The sequence below is a fragment of the Lissotriton helveticus genome, chromosome 1_1 (assembly GCF_964261635.1).
Source record: "Lissotriton helveticus chromosome 1_1, aLisHel1.1, whole genome shotgun sequence".
Lineage (NCBI taxonomy): Eukaryota > Metazoa > Chordata > Amphibia > Caudata > Salamandridae > Lissotriton > Lissotriton helveticus.
Genome location: NC_136057.1, coordinates 1,857,142,721 through 1,857,161,487, shown reverse-complemented (window position 1 = coordinate 1,857,161,487; position 18,767 = coordinate 1,857,142,721). Strand labels below are relative to the sequence as shown.

General features: G+C 46.4%; 1 protein-coding gene across 5 annotated transcripts in view; it reads left to right on the top strand.

Moving 5' to 3' along the window:
- The window catches only part of RO60 (Ro60, Y RNA binding protein), a 306,652-nt gene that overhangs the window by 105,173 nt on the left and 182,712 nt on the right, over nucleotides 1-18,767 (top strand). For all 5 annotated transcript variants that reach the window (XM_078641476.1, XM_078641493.1, XM_078641479.1 and 2 more), the window contains one exon: nucleotides 16,477-16,623. In XM_078641476.1, coding sequence (XP_078497602.1) covers nucleotides 16,477-16,623 — 147 coding nt within the window. The remainder of the gene's footprint in view (nucleotides 1-16,476; nucleotides 16,624-18,767) is intronic.

Here is an 18,767-nt window from a genome sequence, read left to right as displayed (position 1 = left end):
TCTAAAGCTGGGAAAGTTAAGCCGAAACTAGTTGCTGTGGCGGAGTAGCATGCCCCCCCCCCCTAATAAGCGAAGAAGGAAGACTAGGGGAGGACAGGGCAAAACCAAAATCCCTCACTCCGATTTTGGGAAAGCCTTTAAGCCCGCCCGAATTCCCGGCAGAATGATGGTGGATGTGCGTAATTCTCCCCCCGATAAGGGTATTAATATCTTCGATCTCGCTGAAGCCCCTGCGAATAATTCGACTAATGCACCACCCCCTGTTGCTCCTCTAGGGAACCTGGAATTCTTACTTAGATCCCTGCTCCTGCCTATCAGCGAGAGCATAAAGAAAGTGGAGATTAGACTCACCATCCTAGAGGCTACATTAAGTAGTATGAAACCATCGGTTACTACCCAAGGCAGATCCACTGAATCCAAGCCCCCTTCTACCAATCACCCTATTCCACAAATCCCCCCAGGTAACTTGGGACCTTCCTCGGTGACTACTGCTACTCCCCTTTTGCAGCCTCTAATGGCTAATCCAACCCCGAGCCATCACAGTGAACTTATCATTCCATCATCACAACCTTCAGGTCCAGCCCCCCCTGTGACAAATTTCGGTGGGGCTACATTTATTCAGGTAAAAGATGGAGTTAAAGTAACTGAAAGGGGAAAAAATATAGTACAAACAAATCTTTCTTTACCAACAACTAATTCTAACCCGCCTATGAATAACACATCATGTAGAGAGCTGGGCGAGCAGTCAACACAACACTTAAAAAGATCAAGACGCAGGACAGTTGATCTACCCCCGGAATCAGCCCCATATACAATTGTTATGACAGGAGTCCCAGAGTTAGCAGAAGGGGTCAGAGAGAATTACCATGCCTTAAAAAATAAAACCATTTATTGGTTGAAGCTTAACAGACCCCTTCCCGCACATGTCAACGGGGAAATCCTGTCAGTAAGGCGTGCTGTCTGGGTGGGCTCAAGACCGAAAGATAAAAGGGGAGACGTGATAATTATTAATTTTAAGGATCATAGGGCGGTAAGAACCCTAGGAGACTGGTATGAGACCATAGGAGGAGACAAAATTTCTACACACTATGTTAGCTACTTCTATCCACGAGAACTGATAAATAACCCCAAACACTATCAAACAAGAAGACAGCGTTCAGAGTGGAGAGAAGTAGGCTATCAACCTATTCAGAACCATTTCCTTAACCAACCTCCGCTATCACTTTATCCCCAGACATACTGGAGCAACTTGAATAACAATTATCAAACATTACTCCCAGAGTTTAATATACCAACATTCAATCCCTTCTCAACGTTTTGTGGTCTAGAAGGAATAGATTGACTTGATAGCATTCTCCCCTCGATTCAAGACCACACCATGACAAAAGAAGTTACTCTTTTTGGTGACACCATCCCAGACACCTCAGCTGATAAATGTAGTATTGAAGGACACAGTCAGTCGTCTCAACCCAACCGACTATGTGTGAGGGAGGGGGAAAATTCTACCAGGGGGAATAAAACCAGCATTACACCCACTTTAATGCATGAGGAACATAACCGGGATCCGGAGACATTTGTGCCAAACAAGGAAAATAGGACAAATGAAAGTCAGGTTTCTGGCAGGAGAGTAGAAAAAATTCAAATAATGTTTTGGAATGTTGCGGGCCTCCGAGAAAAAATTCTGGATGGAAGTGTTTTAGCGTTTGCTAAAGAATGTAAAGTCCTAGCCCTCCAGGAGACCTGGCTCACGAAAGAAATGCACCTGATAGGGTACAAAACCTACTTCTCAGCAGGAATTGCAGGAACCCATGGGAGAGCTAAAGGCGGGTTGATAACTTACATATCAAACACTATACCAGGCCTGGTAGTTACTGCACTTAGTTTAGAACCTTATTACCAGATTTTGAGATTGGTATTTAAGACAAAGAGGACTATTCTCCTCGTTAACATTTATGATTACCTAGTGGAAAACGAGAGAATAAAAATATTGGGGGTTCTACGTAAGAAACTGATTAGTGGTATGAAATTAATACAAGGATTAGAACCCCCGAGTATTGTCTGGGGAGGTGATTTTAACCATCATCCCTGCGAAAGGCCAAATAGCAACATCTGTGGTATGGGGTATGAAACAGAAGAACAAATAACCCATTTTAGTCACTCAGTGGTGGGAGATTTCTTAAACGAAACCATGTCCAGTTTGGACCTAGTAATATTAAATCAAATAAACTCTCTATCTGGGAAACTGGACCCTACCTACCTCGGAAGGGGAAGTGAAACAACAATCGATTACATCCTTACCACAGCGACCCTTGTAAACAGGACCATGAATTTTAGAGTTAAAATTAATACATTAAGCGATCATTCAGCTTTAACCTTCGAATTAATTTTGGACCAATGCCAGCTATCAGCCCAAACTTTAATGTCCACCCTCACCCAGAATAATATACAACTCACAAAAATAAACGGCTATACCCTTGGGTGGGGGAAGATCGATCCAAATGAGCTGACAAGGTTGTAACTGCAGCACAATCAGCAATACTGAAGTGCTTAGATATCGAGGCAACCGATGAGGAAGTTCTATCCCATTTTAAGGTGATCCTAGGAAAAGTAAATGAACGCCTTACTGTGAAGCAGAAAGGGACCTCGGAAAGGAAAAAAGGATGGTTTAACCATGACTGCTCAGCTGCCCATAAAAAGCTAAAGAGAGCATTAACAAAAACAACAAGAGTTCAAGAGGAGGTTAGGAACCTGAGAAAAGCGTATAGGCTAGCGTGCAAAATGAGAAAAGAAGAGTTAAAAAAAGCATTATGGGACCAGCTGCACGAAAGCTCACTAAATAAAAACAGCGAATTATTTTGGAAGGTGGTAAAAGCACCTTTCCTGACGGATATAAAAGATCAGCCAAGTATAGAAGTAGCTATTGAGGGACAAACCTGGGTAAATCATTTTGCTAAGATTTTTGGCAAATCCCCGGCAGTAGCCCCTACAGAAAGAACCAATAGCCTAAATCAGGATAATTCATTTCCAATCCCATTGGTAGTCAAACTACACGAGGTAATAACTGCAGTGAATGCCAGTAAGAGTGGAAAAGCCCCTGGCCCGGATGGGGTACCAGTTGACTTTTTCAAATTTAGATTAGATCTTTGGGCCCCCATCATAAAAAGGGTGTTTGATGCAACAATGAAGTGTGGACTACTCACATCCTGGACCCAATCAATTTTGGTGCCCATTTTTAAGAAGGTAGATAGAGAGGAGGTGACCTGTTATCGACCGATCTCCCTCTTGGACTCACTGGGGAAAGTACTAGGCAGAGTAGTTCTCCAGCGATTACAGGAGTGGGCGGACGATACCGGGACCCTCTCGGATATCCAGTATGGCTTCCGAGAGGGCCTCGGAACAACGGAACAAGCCCTGAACCTGGCCTTGCTGTTGGGAAAATATGTGTCGGCAAAGCGCGAGAAGTTATACATGGTATCTTCGATCTTTCTGCAGCTTTTGACTGCGTCAGCCATGCAAAACTATGGTCAGTCTTGACCAACATGGGAATAGACAAGGCTCTTGTGATCTTTCTCAGAGAACTCTACTCCAACGCCTCCTCCAGGGTGCGTTTTGGAGTACGGGGTGAACTTTCAGAATCCTTTTCCGTAGAGCGCGGCGTCCGGCAGGGATGTGTCCTTGCCCCCTTCCTCTTCTCCCTCTACACCAATGGTCTTGAGGTAGAGATGTTGAGGGGGGGATTGGACCTGTCCCGTGTGAAAGATCTACTGGTGCCCGCGCTCTTATACGCGGATGACGCGGTGATCCTAGCACGCACCCCAAGTGAGCTACAAAAATCTCTGAATCGCTACGCAAAATTCATGAGTGACCTAGACCTTCACATAAACATAAAGAAAACATATGTTATGGTAGCAGGCCAGCTCAGGAAACATGAAAAAAGCATTTTCCTCAATAATGATAAATTAGAATCTACCCCCCAATACCCCTATTTAGGGATTATGATAGACGAGAAGCTCAACTGGAGAGCGGCTATAGAAGCACGTAAGCATCAACTTTTGCGCTCTAGTGCTGCTCTTATGAAATTCGCCCAGAAATTAGGGAAAAGGCCTCCGGCTGAACTACTCAAGATCTATAGAGCCAAGTGCCATTCCATCGCACTTTATGGGGCGGGCCTGTGGGGACACAAAAACACAAAAGCCCTCCAGGTAGTGGAGAACACTTTTATAAGATTCTTATTGTCAGTCCCTAAAAGAGTCTCCACTTTTGCCTGTCATGCAGAATTGGGACTACCACATATTGAGGATCTGGACAAAATTGAACCCGTACTTCTCTGGCGCCGAATATGGGTATCAACAAAAAACATTCTCACCAAAGATATTGTCATGGATTGTATGACCCTAGATCGTGCTGAAAAAATAGAGTGGTTAACATATGTAAAAAATCTTCTCACTGACTTAGGAATGGCTGAGTACTACCACAACCCGGAAATGATTGCTGAAATTAAAAAAAAAGAGCTCAAGGCAAAGGCGCTGAGCCATTTCGAAGAGTTTCGTATTACTGTGGAGATTAAGAAACCATCTGTACAACACTCTCTACCGGTCATGACTACTTTGGAAATGGAACCATATCTAACCTATGTTGATTCGCAGTTTGAACGATTCTTATTAGTGAGATTCAGGTTGAACATTTTCCACAGGGCTGTAGCATTTCCTAACAGAAATAGCTGGGAAGAAAGTCTAATGGCATGTCCCTGTGACGAACTATCCGAACAGTCAACAATTCACACTGTACTGTTCTGCAAATATTACTCCGCACACCGCAAGCTTTGGCTAACCCCTCTGTTGAGAACTTTAGGCCTCAGAAAATGTCGTCCTGCCATGTTGTGCCTACAATTTTTAAGTTCTGAATATGTATGTAAAGTTGTAAGAACCTTCTTAAAATGTATTTTTAAACATAGGCTAAACCTTCAAAATAATAATTATTAAGTAATAGTGACATAAATTTTAAATGAACTGAATATGCATTAGTATTGTGAAAACGCTTGTAAATGAAATGTATAAAGGCTTTTATGGTTTTTCATGTAAAACTGAAACCGAATAAAGATTTTACTACTACTACTCTTTATCTTAAGTTGCCATGATGGTTCAAGGGTATTCAGGGTCCCATTGGATGGACACGCTATCAAATCCCCATTGTGGTCGATATTGTTTCCATCTGTGACAGATGCTTCAACTGTTTTGAAGTATTGGGAAGGAGGGAGAAATGTTTATGGGGTTTTCTGTTTATTGTTTTAACTCAGTGCATGGAGACTGATACACCAGACAGATGTTCCTTCACTCAGTGACAATGCTATTATCATCAATCACATATTAATGTCGACACAAGCAGAGGAGGCTCCACTGGGTCAAATGCGAACTGTAAGCTGGAATGTAAGGGGTCTGTTAGATAAAATTAAGAGGGGTGTGATCCTCTGTCAGGCAAAATGGACTGAAGACGACATACTACAAGAGACACATCTCCTGGCCACCAAAAACACCCTTCCTAGCCCGATATGGTTATGACCAGGTATTTCATGCAGGAATCAAACAGGGCTCTCGGGGTGTGGCCATTCTTGTGCATCACCGAATTCCATTCCTAGTTTCCCGCCACTGGGCCGATCCATACAGGAGACACATTTTAGTCAAAGGACTATGTATGGAGAGCATATAGTGATTGGTAGTGTCTATGCCCCTCCCCACTTACTCAAAACTTTATCGAGCGCCTGGTAGATGTATGCGGCTAATCCCTGAGGGTCTTGCAGTCATGTGAGGAGACTGGAATGATGTGATGAATGTGTCCGCTGATCGGGCACGACCCTCAAGAACTATAGAGAGGCCAAGGGAGTCAAAGCTTCAATCCCTTGCAGATATGGTCGACTGGGTCAATACCTGGAGACCGCTTCACCCACATGATACTTGCTACACATACTATTCCTCAGCACACGACACCTTCTTCTGAATAGAATATATATTTATACCAGGGAATTACCTCAGAAGAGTATCAGATGCCCTAATTATGCACCAGGGACTATCCAACCACTCCCCAATCGCTATACAACTCTTAATAGGACCTCATCAGCGCTCATTCCGGTGGAGACTCTCCCCCTGGGGTATGCAAAACCAAAAGTATAGATCCCAAATCCATAAAGCTCTTGTAGAATATTTCACCCTCAATATAGAAACAGCCTCCTTCCCAGAAATATTATGGGAGGCTATGAAACGTACCATTCGAGGGCAGAACGTGAACGTCAGACACATAATCTCACTCAATTTGAAGCCTGTATGATAATGCTAGAGAGAGAGAGGGACAGGAAGGAGATGCACACATAATTCGTAGAAACCTATGCCCTACCCAACAACAGTATTAAAGCGAACTGATGGACGAAGCGCAACGCACATGACTGGCATCCCAGAGTAGAATCTATCAATGGGGAGACAAGTCTGGCAAATTACTATATCGCCTGTGCAGACAGGCTACAACACCTACTCGCCTTCCCAACCCCTCTGCAATATACAGGGAGAAACCCTCACTGACCCGGCGGAAATAGCACATAGCTTTGCACCATTTTATGGGAAGCTATACAAACCAAGGGAAGTCGTACACATCTCAAAAATAGAGAGCCTTCTCAATTACATACCACCACAAGCCATATTAGATGACGCACGGAAAGCCTTAGATACACCTATTACCTTAAAACAACTAACAACAGCGGTATCAGAATTGCAAACAGGCCGAGCCCCCGGCCCAAACGGTTATCCCAGTGAATTCTACAAGACCTATATAGCCCAATTGGGACCCCACCTCCTCAGCGTAATTCAAGTGGCGGTTAAAAATATGCGTCTGCCACCAGACTGGCGACATGCCAAAATAATGGTATTTCCGAAGCCTGGCAGACCACCTGAACACCAATACATCCTACCGCCTTATATTCCTCCTAAATACTGAGGCAAAAATACTCGTCAAAGTCCTTGCAAATAGACTAATACCGTATATGTCAGACCTTGCCCACCTAGATCAAGTGGGTTTTATGCCTCATCGCTCCACCCGCCATATTATCAGAAGGGCCCACAATGCAATAGTACCTGTGGATCGCCTGGGCAGACCTGCCGCTTTGCTGTTGACGGATATGGACAAAGCTTTTGATTCAGTCAGCTGGACCTACATATTCGCACTCTTAAAATGCTATAACTTTGGCCCTCAGTTCATAGCATGTATTAGGCTCTTATATACCGACCTAACTGCTGCAGTTCGGGTAGCAAATAGTATTTCAGCCCCCTTTTCCGTTAGACGCGGTACGCGACAGGGGTGCTCCCTGTCGCAACTCCTCTTTGCGCTGGCTATTGAGCCTCTGGCCATCTGGGTCCGGAAAGACACGCTGATCAGGGATTTTTTAGGGGACAGTTTCTATTTCAGATCGTAAAGTGCTATACGCAGATGACATACTATTTTTTCTTACAGACCCATAAAACTGGCCCTAGAATTCTGCAGATAATGTGGATGTTTGGGGAAACATTTAACCTATATATGAGCACACAAAAATCAACCATCTGGCCACTAGGGGGCACCCTTGGGTGCAACGACTGGGCAGAGAACCTGCCACAAGCCACAGAGGGGCTGCAATACCCAGGCTTTTTATTGTCAGAGAATCCCACCTGCCACCAGAGTAGCAATCTTCTCCTGGCAGTAATGTCTCTGAAGGGTGGGTGGTGGGGGCGCATCACGTGCGAAACACTGCTATTGCACAACAAACTGTTGCCCCAGTTGGCGGCTCTCCAGGGCTTCCGTGGGTGGGACTGAATAGGAATTTCCACTATTGGAGATGTCATGCATGGCCTTAGCCTCAAATCATCCCAGGAATTTAAAGATGAATTCTCAATGCCTAATTCCCAGTTCTGTAGATATTTACAGTTCCATCATGCCATCACACCCCACTTAGCCATGCTAGAATAGCTTCCAGACTTCAACCCTCTGGAGGGCAAACTCTTAATGGGCGACCTAGGCGATCATAAAATCAAAAAAATCTACCAATCCCTCATTACACACAGCTCCACAACACTTGAGACATTGAAAACTTCTTGGCAAACGGATATAGGCCCCCTAGACTCCGATTATTGGATGGAGGCCTAGGAGTCCCACAGGGGGCTGCTGTTTCATCACGCTTACGACTCATCCAATTTAAGTACCTTCATAGGGCATATTACACATGCTACAGACTATGGAGAGCCGGTTTATTTACTCCCTCGTATGTTTATGATGCCGGAGCGACAAGGGCACTTTTTCACATAGTCTGGACATGTACAGCCTTAGATAGGTTCTGGTCCAGAGTCTCGCATGCCTAACAGAAATCCTGAAATGGAAACTCCCCAAATCTCCTAGACTAACACTACTCCATATCACTCATGATATTGGTGGCAACAGGTATAAACGTCACATTCTATGGTTAGGCCTAACCCTCGCTAAACAAGACATAGCCAGGCTATGGAAATCTGACACCTCTCCTACAGTTGGGCCATGGAAAAAACAGGTTGGTCTATTGCATGGGGCTAGAAATACAGTTTTTCCAGGGGAGTGGATGCCCACAGAAACACCCCAAATTCTGGCAGACATGGGAAGATTACCGTGGCCTTGTCTCGCCACAGTAGACAACGATGTCGGATGTTATGGACTCCAAGGATATGATACACACTATGAAATATCATCATTAGACTATGAACTGTATCTGGAAGTGTCACATTTTACCAAAAAGGAACTAATGCATTTGGGTTGAATTGCTGTAGTTGAATTGTTATACTCTGTGATGTAACACTATTCATGTATACCCATTTGTAAAGATGTAGTCTGTTGGACAACAAGATCACAGAGACTTTAAACCTAAAATAAAATAAAATCTGATATAAAACAAAAATGCATGAACAAACAAATCCAGTTCGAAAGCACACAAACGCAACCTTTCTGATAGAAAACAACTTTTTTTTAAAGAATTGCCTATTCACGCTCCTTTTCCAACGTAAAACAAGCACCAACCTCACCAAGAAACTTGAGCTGCGCTGCCATGAAGAAAACAAATGCAAAAACAACAGTTGATGGACAGAATGTAGAACAATGTCATACATTCACCCCAGTACAGAGATCTGGGACTAAATCCATCGTTTTCTTTGCTCGCCATTCCAGTTTGAACCCAGCCATATGCAAATCAGTTTTGACCCTGTGCCCCATGGGAACAGTCCAGCCCGAACTCCTCCCTGGACTGGAAACAAGCATCCAAGGACCGGTTTTGGGCTGTCAGCCCTCATCAGCCTGGATAGCTAGATTCCAGTGGCATGGAGAGTACGGGACTCGCGTCTGAGCATACCTGTCTCACTCGGGGTGACAAATGCAAAAATAACAGTTGATGGACAGAATGTAGAACAATGTCATACATTCACCCTAGTACAGAGATCTGGGCCTAAATCCATTGTTTTTTGCTCTCCATGCCATTCCAGTTTGAACCCAGCCATATGCAAATCAGTCTTGACCCTGTGCCCCATGGGAACAGTCCAGCCCGAACTGCCAAGCTAGGTCCTCCCTGGACTGGAAACAAGCATCCAAGGACCGGCAGAGTTGTGAGGGTGCAGTACCATAGGCTGTCACTAGGTGTCCCTTGGGACCTCTTGTGGCCACATATGGTACTGCACCCTGCAACATGGCTAGGGAAAGATATGGCTCAGCAGTAAGAGCTGCCGATTGGAAAGCTGGGGATCCGTGTTCAAATTTGGTGTTGGCTCAACGTTGAACACATGGATACGTGCACTTTATAAATAAAAGCAGCACACTATATAAATAAAAGCGACTAATGCGAATAATTTAAAATAACATAAGAATTCAAACTTGATCTCAGGCGGGCAAGCTGTGTGGTGCAAATGATAGTGGATCCGAGGGGTGGTGGGGGAATGTAAGCATTGTTGTGGGATGGGCGAGGTGGAGGCATGGGAGATAAAAGACCAAAGCATTGTTTTGGGAGGGGTGAGGGTGAGGCACACAGCAAGCAAATTAAACAACAGAAGTTTAATTGCTCGAGTAAACAGTGCTGTTAAAAGGCAAAGAGGCAGGACAACTGAAAAAAAGTTCTCTCTAAGTATAAATAACCTGAACAGGAGGAGGAGCTTCGCGCGCAACCAAGATGGTCGTGTGAGCACAGGGCTTCCCGGACCCTCGCCACCTCCACCGTCTATCCTGACTTCTATCCTGATTTGGACGACGGGTTGTTACTGGCACAGCCCTGCTGATCAATTATCAGTTTACAGAATTTGATTTGGACTTTGGGAGCCGGAGATATGGATCTCTGACTTTTTCAGGCCTGCTCCATGGCACTGCCCCGGGCTCTGTTTCTTTGCCAGCTGGACAGTAATTGAACAACAACGGACCGCCCGAGTCCTGTCGGCTCGGTTGTCTACTTTCGGTTTCGTTTCTCGTCCGAGGACCTCCTTGATTCAGCCTGAGTGGCCTGTCCCGATCGTCTTCCACTCTACTACTTCTTGGAAGTGTGACTTTGGCCTACTTTGGTTCACTGCATGGAGAGAGGTGCTTATCTCACCCTTCTCATTGACGCTGGAGACTTGGTTGTAGTCATTTTTACCCGGTACCAGGCTTCCCTCCGGGGCTCCAGATCTAAAATGGCCACCAAGCCTGAGGGTGAAAAACGCAAGACCAAGCCGGGTGTCCGAGGGAGTTCCGTGCAGACGAACGTCATGGATAAATATACCCTCGCCAAGGGCTCGCCGGGAGGACCGACTAAATCCCCAACTACCGCTACAGATGACTCCTCGACTGGTGAGGACCTGTCGCTGCGCGACGTTATGGGCGCCATTTCTGCAATGAAGACGACGTTGGGGCAGCAATATGAGGCCCTGTCTCATAAGTTAGACACGGTCGCTATAGATGTTAATCTGATCAGGGCAGATCTCGCGAAGACCAACGAGAGGGTCAAGTCCCTTGATCTTAAGACATCTAGCCTCACGACCGATGTCTCTGACTTGCAGGCCGAGGTCGGTAACCTACGATCCGCTCAGAATTATTTCTCGAGACGCCTGGAGGATTTCGAGAGCCGTGCCCGGCGGAATAACATCCGTCTGATCGGTGTCCCGGAAACATCCGGGGCCTCTTCGGTGGACCTACTGGTGGAGGATCTTGTATTGAATCATCTTGCACCCAAGGGCCTTAGCAAGTTCTTTGCTGTGGAACGTGCGCACAGGATTCCTGGAGGCGCGCCGAAATCGGGTGCCACTCCGCGTCCTATCATCGCTAGGATTTTCAACTTTCGGGACAGGGATGCGATTCTACAGGCGTCACGCCAGTCTGGCCCGACTGCTTTCGAGAATACTACAGTCAGTTTTTACCCGGACTTTACCCAGCAGGTCCAGAAGCAGAGACTTGGTTTCCAAGGGGTGAAAAAGAGGCTGAGAGAGAGAGAAATAAAGTATGCTATGCTCTTTCCGGCCAGACTGCGTGTGGTCTACAACGAACAGACATTTTTCTTCGACCATCCTGGGGCCGTAAGTGACTGGCTGGACTCGCTGCCTATCGGGCAGGATCACTCTGAGAACTTTGGACCTTCCGGAGGTGCGGAGGGCGGCCCGGCGGAACAGGAATAGGGATCGTGGCCGGCCCCTTGTCCATCGAATTGACTTTTCACTTTGGTTTGATGCCATGATTGTTGCTGCTGACACCTGGTCACTTTTGGGGGTGGGTGGGGGGTGGGTGCCTCTTCCTCCTCCGGGGTTCTTTTCGTAGATTAGTTGGGTACTAGGGCGACAGGCACACTGCAAGTTGGGGTGGCTTTTTAGTCTCACGCAGGGGTGCGGGGAGGGGGGTGTGATGTACGGCATTTTTTGGTGGGATGGGGGCTTGGTGTTCATGTTTCTTAGTTCTTTACAAGGCACAGTAATGACGACCTTCTGTTGTACTTAGTTGCACTGGGTGTGGAGTCGGGGCGGGTTTCACTATTGGGATGGGGGTAAGGGACTTCAACTGTTGTGTTGGAACGTTAACGGGTTGGGGGATAGGATTAAACGGGGTGTGGTGTTGCAGCTGCTGCGACGTCTATTCCCTGATGTTGCTCTGCTCCAGGAGACGCACTTGCTTGGCAATACGTGCCACGCGTTGAATAGGCGTGGTTATCGTCTCCTGGCGCACTCGGGTTTCACTTCTGGATCCAGGGGGGTGGGCATATTGGTCCGTAACTCCCTCCCTCTTGCTATTGACGAGATCATCCTTGATGATAGGGGACGGTACGCCGCCTTTGTTGGGCGCTGGGAGGGGAAGGTCATAACTATGGTCTCTGTCTACATACCACCCGGCCTCCAGACTACTACTTATGCTGATCTGGGAAGGGTGCTCCTGGGAGTCCCGGAGGGTCTGCTTGTGGTGGGCGGGGACTTTCATTCCGTAGTTTCGGGGATGTGTGATCGTTATTCTCCCCGGGAACTTTCCAAAGCTCAGTCCTGGTTGGGCGACTTCCTTGATACTCTGGGGCTCACCGATTGTTGGCGCTTGCTTCACCCGGGGACATCACAGTATACCTTTCACTCTGGGGTACACGGCAGTCTCTCGAGACTGGACTACGTGCTGATGCCCTCCTCCCAGGCCTCCGCTATACGGGAGGTGCGGCACCTCGCTAGAGGTATATCGGATCACTCCCCGGTGTGGTTGGTTGTGGATGCGCAGCTGGGGACGGAAGGTCGTGTGGCCCCGATTAACTCCTGGTACCTCCGTGATCGCAAGGTTAGAGTTGAATTGATTAAGACACTTGACCACTACTTTGCTGACAACGTTGGCTCCGTCTCCTCCTCGGTTTCGTTGTGGGAAGCATATAAAACTGTTATTCGAGGCCAGGCCCTCTCTCTGATTAGTAGCATTAAGAGGAGTAACCGAGCTGACATTGTCCGTATCGAGGGTGAAATTCCTGCCCTGGAGGGGGCACTGGAGTCCGAGGTTACCCCGGACAGACTACATCTGTTGGGTCTCAAGCAATTTGAATATAGAGCGTTGGTCACAGATGCTGTGAAAGTAATGAGCAGGGAACAGCAGGGACGCCTGTATGATGTTGGTGAGAAAGCTGGGAAGTTGCTTGCCTGGCTGGATAAGAGGGAGAGTGCGAGTCGGGTGGTCCCTGTGATTGTGGGTGTGAATGAAGTGCTTCTTACTGATCCTGTTGAAATAGTTGAATGTTTCGCTGATTATTTCCGGGGAGTATATTCCCCTGTGTCTGATAGATCTGAGCATGACTCCCACTTGCTTTTGCGTGACATTGCGCTGCCCTGTTTGTCTGCTCCTGAGAGGGAGCTCCTCGATGCGCTGCCCACGGTGGAGGAGGTTTCGACCGGCATTCGTTCGGTTCGCTCCGGGAAGGCCGCGGGTCCTAATGGGCTTCCTATTGAGTTCTACAAACTCTGTCCGGACACGATAGCCCCGTATTTACGATCGATGTTCCTGGAATCGCTAGAGATGGGTACCCTCCCTCCTGATCAGAGACTAGCCTCTATTGTAGTGATTCTTAAAGACGGCAAGCCCCGCGACCGCTGCGCCTCCTATAGGCCGATAACGCTGAACCGAAGATCCTGGCCAAATTGCTTGCCAATCGTTGGTTACTGTTATAGGCGACCTGGTTCATCCGGACCAATCCGGCTTTATACCACACCGCAATACTGCGCTTAACCTCCGGCGACTACATGGCGTCCTCGCGCGGGCGGAAACATTGCGGGAACCGGCCGTCTTGGCGTCCCTGGACGCCACTATGGCGTTTGATACGTTAGAGTGGCCATACCTATGGGCGGTCCTTGCTAAATTTGGTTTTGGTCCGGTTTTCATTAACTGGGTGAAGCTGCTTTACACTGACCCCTTGGCTCAAGTGGTCGTGAATGGTCGAGTCTCTGCTTCCTTTGCGCTGGGAAGAGGTACGCACCAGGGCTGTCCATTGTCTCCTCTTTTGTTTGCCCTCGCCTTGGAGCCGCTCGCGGCTTGGCTGAGGTGGGAGCCGTCCTTGAAGGGCATTAGATGGACTCCGGAGTTTGAGGACCGCGTATCCTTATATGCGGATGATATCCTGTTATACCTCACGTCGCCGCGAAAATCGCTAATTGTCCTTTTTGACGTGTTGACCTCCTTCCGTAAGAATTCTGGCCTTGTCATTAATTGGTTGAAGTCTTGTGTTTATGTTCTCTCGGGAGACGCTCCTCTTTTGCCCTGTGGCTGTCCTATTGCGGTAGTGCGGGAGGGATTTAAATACCTGGGAATCTTCGTTACCCTAGACCTTGGGGCTTCGTTATGAACGTAATTTGTTGCCCCCTCTCCGGCGCCTTCGCGCTGATGTCCTTGCTTGGGGTAGGCTCCCTCTCTCTCCCCTGGGAAGGGCGGCGCTGTTTAAGATGATGTCGCTACCCCGGTTCCTTTATGCGCTGCAAAACACACTTGACGCTGTACCTGCTAGTTATTTCCGGGAAATTGAAAGTTTGCAGAGACAACTGTTATGGGGGGGCCGCTCTCGTATTGCTATCGCTAAGTTGACGCTCCCGTGGTACGACGGTGGCATCGCACTCCCTGATATCCGCCGCTACTACTGGGCCTCGCAGTTAGGGGCTATTAATCATTGTACCTACGGGCCCTCGCCGAATCCGGCCTTTGAGATGGATAAGTGGCTGCTGCCCGGTGGGAGCTACGATAGAGCTCTCTGTGCAAAATCTCCTGGTGGGACTCTCACGGGCCCTACTAGGACGGCAGTCCAGGTTTGGCATCGTGCTACGGTGGCTTTGGGCTGGGCAGACAGGTTGACTTGTGTGACCCCGTTGTACGCATCGGACAAACTTGGCTCCCTTTGGCGGTCGAAGGGGTTTGATAAGTGGGACGTCATCGGTATCAGCAAGGTGAATGACGTTTGGATCAAGGGCAGGGTCAAGACGTTTGATGAGCTGAAAACTGAATATGAGCTGAATGATAGAGAATTCTTCCGGTATGCGCAAATTCGACACGCGGTCCTGTCTGTCTTTCCCTTGGGCACGGATATACCGGAGGCATCCCCGCTTGAGGATAGGATATTAGATGGGTACGTCCCTGACAGCACGATCTCGCTTATTTATAAAAAGTTGATCAACTCTAGAACCGACCTATTGTGTCGCCTTCGTGAGGCATGGACTAGTGACGGGCTGGAACTTGATGACGAAGATTGGCAGGCTGCGATCTCCTCCCCTCGGGAAGTGGTGATCCCGGCGTGCCTCCGGTTTGTCCAGCTTAAAATTCTCCATAGGATATATGTGACCGGCCCCCGTCTTGTACGCATGGGATTTTCTGAGGATGGACTGTGCAGGCGTGGCTGTGGTTTCGTGGGAACGTTTCTCCATATCATTTGGGAGTATCCTGTTGTGATGCGATATTGGTCGCGTGTGCATGAAGTTATGAATGAGGTCACGGGTGTGCGGTCGATGCCCGAGGCGAGGAGATGTTTGCTGAACGTTTGGGAGCCGAATGATTATAGTGTGGCGCAGCTTCGATGGGTGACCTTAGGTAATATGATTGCCAAACGAGATATCGCACAACTATGGGGTGCCCAGAGACCGCCGACAGTTCTGCTATGGAAACAGAATTTGGATTGGTGCATGTTCAGGGAAAAAACAGTATATGTTTCTCGAGGCACGCCTCGCAAATGGGGGAAGATATGGTCTCAATGGAATGTCTATCGTGGTGAGATGTGCTCCTCCCCTCCTGGACTTGAATACGGAACTGATGTCTCCCCGGCCCAACGTTTCCCCCACGACGAATTGGACATCTTGATTGCTTTTTGTCCCTCTGCCCCCCCCCCCACTCATATGATGTGTTCCTAAACTCACTTTGTAGTGCACCTCCCGCCCCTCCGCACGATGCGACACTGTATTGTAAAGTAATGCCTTGTTTGTGTTTTTGTTATTGTTTCTGTATTTTGTTTTTTATCTTTAATAAAAAGTTTAAAAAATATATATAAATAACCTGAACAGTAAGAACACGTGTAAGAGGGCCAGTCCTCATGGGAGGATATAACATTCTTACTAAGGTGGTTTTTTAATTCTCTTCCTGGTGTTTTAGAAATCCTTGCTTTGGGTGATATTCTAGTAATTAGTGCAAGGGTCTGGTTTTAAATCTGTTTTCCCGATGGGGTTTTGAGAGCCTTTGGTATGGTGATGTTTTTGGAAAACATTTGAGGTTAATGTTTAGTAACATTTGTCTTGCTGGTGGTTTGGAATCATTGACAGTGTGGTGATTTTGAAGTCCTTAGTAGGGTAATGTGTTTTGACTCCTCGACCCAGTGGTGATTTTGGCATCATTGGCAGGGTTGAGGTTTCAGAATCTTTGGTAGGGTAGTGATTTTGGGTGATGTTCTTCCAACGGTGATGTCACAAGCATTTAATTTTCAACCACATCTTTGAACCACAATAGGTCTGGAAGGCCCTGCTCCGGGAAATGCCCCTCACAGCCTTGATGAGGACTCTGGGAAAGATGACGGCTAGTTCTGTGCTCACACCTTCAAGCGCTGAGGTTACACTGGTGTGTGAAAGACTGTGCAACGAACATTTGCTGAAAAAGGTAAGCCATCATGGATGTCTTCAGCCACGTCTGGAATTCCAAAGGAAAGTATTAATTTCTTGGAGCAGGTGTGGTTACTACTAACAAATAATACCTTGCAAAGGATGTGAAAAATCTGGATATTTTTGTAGTTTACAGTGTCCCAAGGAAAGTCTGAGTCGACTTCCCTGAATACCTTAAGGGCTGTTAACTCTTCCCAACCTTTGCCTGTATTTGAGTTCCCTTTTCTTTTGCCACCACCGTAGGTTTCCCCGAAAACAAACGTGTTTTTTATGATCTCTCTTCTGGTGTCTTGTGAAAATGTACCTGAGTTTGAGTTTTTTTTTCTTCTTATGGGCAGCTTTTTGTTTTCTTCTCCTTAAGACAATTTTTTTCCTTAGGTGCACATGGAGTCTTTCTGATATTCATGAAGAAACATACCACACTACTTCATTGGATTTCCTCAGATATTCGTACATTTAAAAATATCCCTGACTACCTGTGGGATCACTGAGCACCTTTTAATAGTGAAACTTGATTTTACTAAATTATCTCATTAGAAACATACCAATGGAGGCAGACTAATCACCAATAGAATTACATTTACAGCTAGATGCACCATGCGAGATACCGTTCGCAAAGGGGCAGATTCTCAGAATCTTCCCCCCTGCGACCGGTATTTATGCATTTGGAAAGCATCATCCCAAATGCATAAATCGCTATTTGTGATTGCATTTGAGTAATCTCAAATCGAGATTCCTTAAATGCAATGCATGAATGTAAAATAGCTAGCGATTTCGCTGATAGGGGTCGCTAATTACTGTGAAATCAAACTTCATGGTAAATAGCGAATACTGAAAAATGCACTAAAGTGCATCTTTCAAAGTTGTATGTTACACATACACATGTCTTTGGGACATGTGTGTGCACAATACCAGTGTCCAGGTCGATTTAAGGGGTGCAACAGGGTGTCCTTTGGACACCCGTCACCCTTGAAATCGCATTCTCAAATTGCGATTAGCTAATTGCTAATCACAAATTGAGAATTCCTCCCCATTCATTCCTATGGGCCTCTTGGCCCGTAGGAATCAATGAGATGTCATTCCTTATTTGCGAATCGCCCTCTGTGAGTCGCAGATAAGGAATATTTAGGAATTGCTCATATTTTAGCAAATCCTACATGCATCTGATTTGAGAGTCCCTAAATGCGAATCCTTAAACTTCGCAATTAAGGACTCGCAAAATCGAACGTTGATGCATCTAGCAGATAATTACTACAGATTTGGATGCAGCTCGTGCTTTAAGCCTCCCCCACCAAAAAAAGAAAAGAACTAAAGCAGGGAATTGTGCATGTAGGCATCACCCTTTACCACCATGGCCACTGAAATTATGAGATGTGGAAGAACTGAACTATGCGGAAGGGCTGACTAAATTAAACAGCTAACACATTAGTATTGCAGCTATTTTGTGGCAGCATTTCTTCACTATGTTTTTGTTTTTACACATGTTAACACTATCCGGGTGAACGTTTTGCCTCATTAGTATACGTTTAACACCCAAAACAGCACTCAGCAACTGAAAGATCACCAGTTAATCTTCACAGAGTGCCATTTAAAATATTTTGGGCCATATGTATCAACATACCCTTTTTTCTTAATAGCGAATTTTAAGGAATCGCCATTTAGAAATCGCAAAATGGTATGTATGTAGAAAATCGCTTTTTTTTAGGGATTTCTTAAGATTCCTTAATTGCGATTAGCAAATTGCTAATCGCAATTCAGGAATAATTTACCATTCATTTCTATGGGCCAGGAGGCCCATAGGAATGAATGTGAAATTATTCTCAATTTGCAATTCGCAATTTGCTAATCGCAAATTGAGAATAATTTCAAGGGTGCAGGGGTGTCTCAAGAACACCCTGCTGCACCCCTGAAAATGACATGTGTGCGCATATGGCGCACAACATGCCCTAAGGGCATGTATGAGCGTCACATGGCACCTTTGGATTTTTAAAAAAATGCTTTTTTAAGAGAATTCACAACTTACCACCAACTAGAAGTTGGTGGTAATTTGCGATTCCTTAAGGGCATTTTGGGAAAAAAATTCCTTGAAACATTGCTTTTAAGGAATCGCAAAATATGCGATTCCTTAAATGCAATCGCAAA